General features: G+C 41.4%; 1 protein-coding gene across 3 annotated transcripts in view; it reads right to left on the bottom strand.

Annotated features, from left to right (window-relative positions):
• Positions 1-8,194, bottom strand: part of MBD3L1 (methyl-CpG binding domain protein 3 like 1) — an 8,375-nt gene continuing 181 nt past the window's right edge. Inside the window, exons 1-2 of one of the 3 annotated variants that reach the window (XM_077745717.1) lie at positions 1,750-1,889; positions 1-780 (exon numbers count right to left, since the gene is read on the bottom strand). In XM_077745717.1, coding sequence (XP_077601843.1) covers positions 130-762 — 633 coding nt within the window. In that variant the 5' untranslated portion in view covers positions 763-780; positions 1,750-1,889 and the 3' untranslated portion in view covers positions 1-129. Of the gene's footprint in view, positions 781-1,338; positions 1,412-1,749; positions 1,890-8,194 lie in introns of those variants that run through there. The other 2 variants (XM_077745716.1, XM_077745715.1) reach the window with 2 other exon arrangements.

The raw sequence follows: 8,194 nt of genomic DNA, 5'->3' as shown, positions 1-8,194 counted from the left end.
TTAAAAAGATCACGGTCTTTATTGTGTATGTCACACATTATAATTTAATACCAGAAAAGTGGCGGTACATACTAAAGTTTCAAGGGCTCAGGGCACAAATATACCAGGGACATTGCCAAGAGACGTTAATTAGGTGCTGTGCTCCATCTCATCTGCACCAGGCTCTCCTTCTCTTTCATGCTGGTTTTCGAGATGTCCTTCTTGGCTTCTCACTTTTTCCGCCTCGCTAGCGAATCTGTCTACAGCCAGCGCCATAGCCAGCCTTTCCCTGGCTATCTTCACTTTCTTTTCCTGTTTCCCGATGTCCTCCTCGGTCACCAGAAATTGTTTGCACAGGAGCTGCGGGATACCCAGACCGGCTTCTGGAACCATCTTTGCCAAATCGGAGGACCCAGCGGGGGTGGGCACGGGGCTGGGGTTCAGACCGCCTGCAAGAACACCTGAAAGACATCCCCCTGCGCAGCTCGGTGCAAGCGCTTGCAAGGCTTTGGCAAGGTCCAAAGTGCTTAATGGCTCCCCTGCGCTGCTGCAGGCCTGGAGACCTTGCAGTCTCTTTTGCCAGCACACCTGTTGGGGCTTGTCCAAGGTTTCTTCCCAGTGATGGCATCTGACCTCGTTGCCAGGATGGGCTGTGATTCTGGTAACCGGCGTCTTGAATATGTAACTGGACATCCTCAAAGGGATTGAGACACTTAAGCGAGACTTCAGTTTGGGTTGGTTTCCGCAGTCATGTTGCTTCCTCTGTGAAGGCTTGACCATCATACTTCTTTTCCTTTTGTCCTATAAAAATAAGTCATGAGGTTGGATTAAAATGATAAATGAAGGCTGCCCTCTTCGGAGCGTTACATTGGGTATCTTGTACGTCCGCCTTCCTTCTCTACCTCTGGGGACAGATCTGACCTGTGTCCATCATCAAATAGATTTGGGTCAGAACAGAAAGTTCAAAGTCAAAACTCAGGATCTACTCCAGATCATTTCTCCTCCACCACCTTGTAAGCCGCCCTCTGTTTTGATTTATTCTCACGTGTCCTTGTAATTCTCCACCACACAATTCCTGGCCCCCCTCTCTGGACACACAGTTGCCTAGTCTTTCTCTAAGTCTCCAGCCCACAGACTGTTCATTTGGTCAGCCACGGACCTCCTTAGTTTTCATAGCTCCTTCAGAGCTTAAACCAATAGTGAAATTATCATCTGCCCCCTTCTTAGCAACCCATTCCTATATCCCAGACATTTACATCACCTGAAATGGCTGCGATCAAAAATAAATAATTCAGACATATTCGCCCACCATAAATTCCTGATTTTCAGTTTTCACTCAAACATTCATACAATAGTTACCTGTCCCTCAAGATCGGAAGTGATGCCAGATCACCATATCCTCACCTTACTTTCTCCCCTGTTCCTATCACTCTTGGATTCCATGGTCTATGATCTCAATAATTCCATTGGAACAGTCCAGAATTCCTTAATGCTTATCATATCTGCCTTATAAAACTTCAAATATGGAAGACCCTGGTTATCTGCCATGCCATAGATACTACTGGTCTTAATGATAACTGCTGAGAGCACACATATTTTGGTACCACTATTAATCCAAAATCATCAGCATCCACCGAGAAGCATCCATAATGCCTGGAAATTCTACTTTATTTTCATGCGTTGGCATTTTTATTCCTTTATTTTTCACAAAGCTTGTTTCAAACATTCCCTACTTTTTGCATCATACATAATCATGATCCCCTAACTTGCCTGGTATTTCGCAGAGAAAAGGCTCTCTCCCTTCCTTCCCCTTCGTTGTGAGCTGCTGAGAAAAGGTCCTCTACGTCATGTGCTTCTGGAGCCTCATCTTCAAGAACCCCCTCAGGCCACCCCCACTTTTCCATCTGCCCTCACCAGTCTGTGGGTGCTGCCTTGATAAGGTCACAATGACTCCTTTGTTACTAGACCCAGGAGGAAATTTTCAATGTTCATAGGACATGATCTTTAAGTGGAAAACTTCTATCTGTGCAACAACTTACATACCTGACTCCTATTTCACACCTGTGAATCATCAACAGTGTAAATACAGAGCCAGTACATCCAATAATACTCGACTTACAAACAGATTGTGTGTTGTAAGTGGAAAGTGCAAGCCGGATTTCTGATAGCACACAAAAATACGTAAACTGCACTGATTGCATGCACAGATGAAAAATATCTTGGTTATAATGTTTTAAAATATACTATTAAAATTACTTATACATGTTTTTTTTTATCTTTTAAAGGTGGCTGCCAAATAAAAATTTTAAGTCCATAATTATAGGGTGCTTAGTGGTCTTATTGACACCACTTGTTAAGCCATGTGTAAAAATAAAGCCTAGAGCAAGATGTCTGGAAAAACTTTTCCCAAGGAGAGGAGTCTATACTGACCCCACAACAAGATGCAGCGTGCACACACACACACACACACACGCACGCACACACACACACAGTCCCCAAAGCAGACATCGGCCCCAGAATATCACTGCTACTTCTTATATGCCATGAGGTTGCACTCCCACATAGTCCAAACTGGACTTGATCTCAAGAGAGATGTCAGAAGGTCGCATAATTTACCAATTATGAAGAGCCAAACCGGAGACTAAGCGTCAAGACTTTTTGTGACTTGTCCATCCCTGGCTTCTACTGTAAATTCAATGTGTTTGGGAATCTTTTCCAGGGAGGGTCACTTTTTAAAATACACAGTAAATGTAAATAATAATTACTCTAGCCAGTAAGAAAAAAGAAAGAGGCTAGCACATGAAAATCATTAATATTAAATCACTGCTGGATTTGTGAGTCAGTCAGGGAACAGATGAGATTGGATGACTTGGACTCATTAGGCTGATTCTGATTGCATTTGTTGACATGAAGAAAACCGCTAGCACACAGTTAGCAGGGCCCAAGAAGCCCCAGTAATTCCTGGGTAGAATCAGAGAAGAGGACACAGGACAGATCAGGTGAGTTTGGGTGTGACTTCGCTTGGGAATATCAATAGGATGCTATGTGTGAAATAGGTAATGCATTCATAAATGTTGTTCATTCATTTACCTATTGCTTGTTATTGAGAACTTTCTACATACATCAAGGCACTTGTTCCTGCCCTCTGGAGCTTACAGTCAGTGCCAGAAGAATTCATAAATATTATATATAATATACAGATACAGCACTTGACAGCGGTAGGTGTTCTAAGCATTTTTCAAACATTAACTCCTTTAATGTTCTCCATGACCTTACAAAGTAGGCACGTGTGTTATTATGCCAATGACAGATGGGGAAACTGAGGCACAGATAAGGTAAGCAACTTGCCCAAGGTTGAATAGGTAGTAAATGGTAGAGCTGGAAGTCAGGCCTGTATTGAGAGGTATTCTGTCCTATGTGCCCTTCCTGTAATTCTCATCTCTGAGTTTATATATCAGACACATGTGCCACCAGCCCACAGACGTTGCAAGTATTATATATACCTGGCGATGTCAACAGGCAGTAGTTATTAGCATGAACCCCATTTTTTAAGTTTATTTATTTTTGAGAGAGAGAGAGAGCACTAGCAGGAGAAGGGTGGAGAGAGAGATAAGGAGAGAGAGACACAATCTGAAGCAGGCTCCAGGCTCTGTGCTGACAGCTCAGAGTCTGACATGGGGCTCGAACTCATGACCTGTGAGATCATGCCCTGAACTGAAGTCAGATACTTAACCAACTGAGCCACCCAGGTGAACTTAACCAACTGAGTTCACCCCATCGGGAACCCCATTGTATAGTTTGGGAGACTGAAGAGGCCTCCAGTGGCACAAAGGCTTTTCCAGGACAGAAAAGTGACAGAAAAAGGAGGAGTGAACTCAGCTCTGTCCCCTCCAAGCCGGGACCCTGGTTGCACTCCCAAGGAGCAGTGGGGTGGGCTGCGTCGGATATTTGTGTACAGTTACTGAGGTGACACAGCCAAGAAGGGTGATTAGTCAACTGCCCAGTAAGGGCTTTGAGGGGGGTTTCAGTGGAGGAAGGGGCCCAGGAAATGGGATCTTAAAGAAGCAACCGCACCTCCTTGGTGACAGACCTGAACAGAACTTGGTCACCGGGCACCCACATTCTAGAGACAGCCCCTCATCCAACTCCCTTGACCAGAGATGCTCAACAGAGCAACATGTGGCCCTATCATTTCCCTATTTTCTGAGGCTGTGACCTCAGGAAAGCCAAGAGTGAAAGCCTTATCAGTCACTGTAGATGTTGACTCAGCTCTTATTTCCAACACCTCTGGTCATTTGGTGCAAGGTGCCCTAAGGTAACACAGGGCGGCCCAGGCCAGTCCATAACTGTGGTGTCACCTGGGCAGCCCCACAGCCCTTACCCCCTCCTGTGTGTGGTGAGGGAAGGGGGTAAGGCAGGAAATGAGCAGGTTGTTAGGTGTAGCATGACCCGAACATCTGTCATGTTTGTACCCCAGGTCATGGCTGGCAGGATGGAAAGGTGACTTCTGGGTACTAAGCACTTCTATCCACATGTTAATCCCGACTCCCAAGGTGTCATCTGCTTCCCTCCCTAGCTGGAGGTCTATACAGATGCTTCTCTGTGCTGGATCTTGGGAGCAGCACTGGTGGGCCTCATTTCCTCCTGCGGTATTGTCCAAGCAGGACCCTGAAACCTCCTCCCGCGCTACCCTTCAAAAGCTTTCAGGATTAAAATGGGTCCCAGTGGGGGCGCCTGGGTGGCTTAGTCGGTTAAGCGTCCGACTTTCGCTTAGGTCATGATCTCGCGGTTCGTGGGTTCGAGCCCCGCGTCGGGCTCTGTGCTGACTGCCAGCTCAGAGCCTGGAGCCTGTTTCAGTCTGTGACTCCCTCTCTCTCTGACCCTCCCTGCTCACGCTGTCTCTCTCTCTCCTAGAAATAAATAAAACATTAAAAAAATAAATAAATAAAATAAAATAAAATGGGTCCCAGTGGAAATAAGCATTCAGGTTTCATCTCCTAAGTCTATGTCACATTTTTAAGCTTTTGAACCATAAACCACTCAGATACATAACATCGAATGTTCATTCATTCAGATATTGGAAAACAATCAAATTGTTTTACCTTTATCAAGGGATTTTCTCTTCTCTTTTTAAGAGTCCCTGTCTACGACTACCCTCAGCCATCAAGATCACAGCTAGGTGTTCCGTCTTGGATTAATGGCTGTCCTCAGGCATTCTGCTCGTAAATTTAGCCGTGTCTTCCATCATTGAGTACATGGTAAGCATATCTTCCATGGCTTCAGCCACACCTCTAGCCTGGAAAGCTCATTTCCGAAGAACTTTTCAGACTACCTTTATGTACCTTCCGTGTTTTGTTTCATCAACTGACAGTATAAAGATTCATATTTGGGTAAAATATCTAAGTTATGCATGCTTTATCCACAAACTATTTAGAAAAGTTTTTAAATTTAAATTTTAGCTTCAAAACTTTTCTGAATTCAGGCATTAGCCAAATTTTAAAAGACATAATATATTCTCCTCAAACAACTTTAAATAATCGTTTTATAGCTTACTTGAAATGCTAACTTTATCAAATACTAAACTTCCCTATATACAAGGGATCGCTTCTGGAACCTCCATTTCCCTCTTCAATTTCTTGGGATTTTTCCTCCCACGACAAATTTTAAAGGATCTTTTGGCGTGTTAATTTTCCATATCCTCCCTGTGGTTTGTTCTTGACCCCCCAAAAAAGTCTTCTGTTTGAAAAATTTTGCTTCCTTATGAATTTGAGAATCAACATCTCCACCATCTAAAAATCATAGTATGGGTCTATTCTAACTTTATTACATTGAATCAAATATTTGGGGTGAGAATGAGCTCTTTACAATATTGTAACCATTGATAAATACAGTATATTTTATTTAATCATTGATTTTCTTTCCTTTTTAATATTTTATCATTTTTTATATTATCTATCACATTTGCTTTTGAATTTATTGATGTTATTGTCATTATTACCTTATTTCTGATTGCTTTGAGTTTATTTTCCTCTTTAAAATTTCTTGAGGTGGGAGCCCAGATTATTGATTTCAGACATTTCTTCTTTTCTTTTTTTTCCCCCTAATGTTTATTCATTTTTGAGAGAGAGAGAGAGAGACAGAGAGAGAGGGCATGAGCAGGGGAGGGGCAGAGAGAGAGGAGGACAGAAGATCCGAAGTTGGCTCTGTCCTGACAGCAGAGAGCCCAATGTGGGGCTCAAACCCACGAACCATGAGACCATGACCTGAGCTGAAGTCAGATGCTTAACAGACGAGCCTTCCCAGGTGCCCCATACCACATTTTCTTTATTCTTTCATCCAACAATGTGCAATTAGGTTGTTTCAAACTTTGGCTATTGTAAAAACTGCTGCAGTGTGTTTTCTTAAATGTTTTTCTGGAACTTAGTGAGATTGAAAAAATTTTTTACTTTTCTAAATTTCTGAAATTTAAATATTTGCCACTCTATAGATAAATCTTGCCTAATTGTGATTTGTGTTGATATCAGTTCATTAGTAATTTAAGATTTTTTTTCATCACACATTTTTCCACAACAGCCTTGTGTGTGTGTTCAGGAAGTTTTCATATGATACAGGGATTCCCTAATTCTTGACTATTTAGTAGCGTTTTCTAGTAAACCTTTAGGATAGGAAGTATCTTCCTAGGTCTGAGGCCGAGAGCAGAAAAATAGTAAAGTGATTGGTCTACTTAACTATATTCAAAGAAAACTGTAGTTTTATTAAATCATTTTTTACATACTCTTTGCTTATTTGTTAGAATGGCACATATTATTTTATTAGTGAAAAGATTTTCAATAAGCAATCTTAAAAGAAGACAATATCTATTGAGAATTTCTATGAAACACAAAAAGTTTAGCAATATGCTACCATCAGTTTCCTCATCTGTAAAGTGGGGATAGAGATAATAGCATTTTTCTTATAGATTTACTGTGAAAACACTCAGGACTGACGTACATAAAATGCCTATCATCATATACATTGGAAAGTAATGCTCTATTCATTTTTCTACAAGGATGATTATAGCTTTTTTTTAATGTTTTAAGACTGAAGTTTGCAAAATATATTCTGTTGTTGCCAAGTGAGTCATTTTTATAAATTCTTCCTACAGTTTGATGACCCCTTTCGACTACAAATTCAGGCTTCTGTGTGTATGCATGAGTGTGTGTCTGGCTATACACCTATACCTCAAATAATACTTAAAGCCTTATAATGAAAAGCTGCCCTTCTCACTTTTTTCTGACTCCCAGAAACAACTTCTTTAGTTTTCTGGTTGTAGCTCTGTATTTCTAAATGAGTTCGTTATACAGTATTGTGATTTTTCAGCTTTCGACTTCTCTAATTACTTCTCTGAAAAAAATAGCATGTAGTTCTCTTACATATCTTAAAACACAATTCCCCTTGTCTGATACAATTATTATAATGAGTTAATATAAACCGAAATTCAATGTCTATTGTTTTATTACATAAATGTTTAGCACTTTATGACATAGGAATCCTATCCATTGATACACCATGTAGGATATTATGAAGACATTTCTTGTTTTTTCTTTTGACTTTAAAATGCTTTAAGTTTATTCACTTTTGAGAGACAGAGTGTGACCAAGGAAGGGGCAGAGAGAGAGGGAGATACAGAATTTGGAGCAGGCTCCAGGCTGTCAGCACAGAGCCCAACGCCAGATTCGAAACCACCAATCTTGAACCCACCAATTGTGAGATCGTGAGATTATAATCTGAGCTGAAGACAGATTAGTAAAGTGTGGAGTAATCTCTCATCCTTCGGCGCAGGGTTTGCTGGCCATTCCCAGCACAGACACATACATATACATACTGTATCTAAAATGATGGAAGAGAAATTATCTCTGGGCAAAGGACTGGGAGACCATGCTGGAGTGAGGCTATTTTACAACCTTTGTATTACTTATTAAAGTTTTCCTGTATGTGTATGTATGACCTAGTACCCTCCCTGTCCCCTCAAAATTCTTAAAATAGCGCTAAGGCAAGTTGTAGAGAAATGAATATACATATGATCCCATTTTTAAATAAATTAAGACAGCAAACATGCACATAAAATTAAAAGCCCTAAATATGGGCATGTCGTTCTACGCGTTATGTGCAGCTGTGTGAACTTGCAGAAGGGATTGCAGAAAAGTTTTCTTGCGCTTCCTGCGGCTAGTACAGT

This window comes from Crocuta crocuta, unplaced genomic scaffold (assembly GCF_008692635.1).
Source record: "Crocuta crocuta isolate KB4526 unplaced genomic scaffold, BGI_CrCroc_1.0 scaffold650, whole genome shotgun sequence".
NCBI classification, from domain to species: Eukaryota; Metazoa; Chordata; class Mammalia; order Carnivora; family Hyaenidae; genus Crocuta; species Crocuta crocuta.
This window is presented reverse-complemented; position numbering and strand designations above follow the sequence as displayed.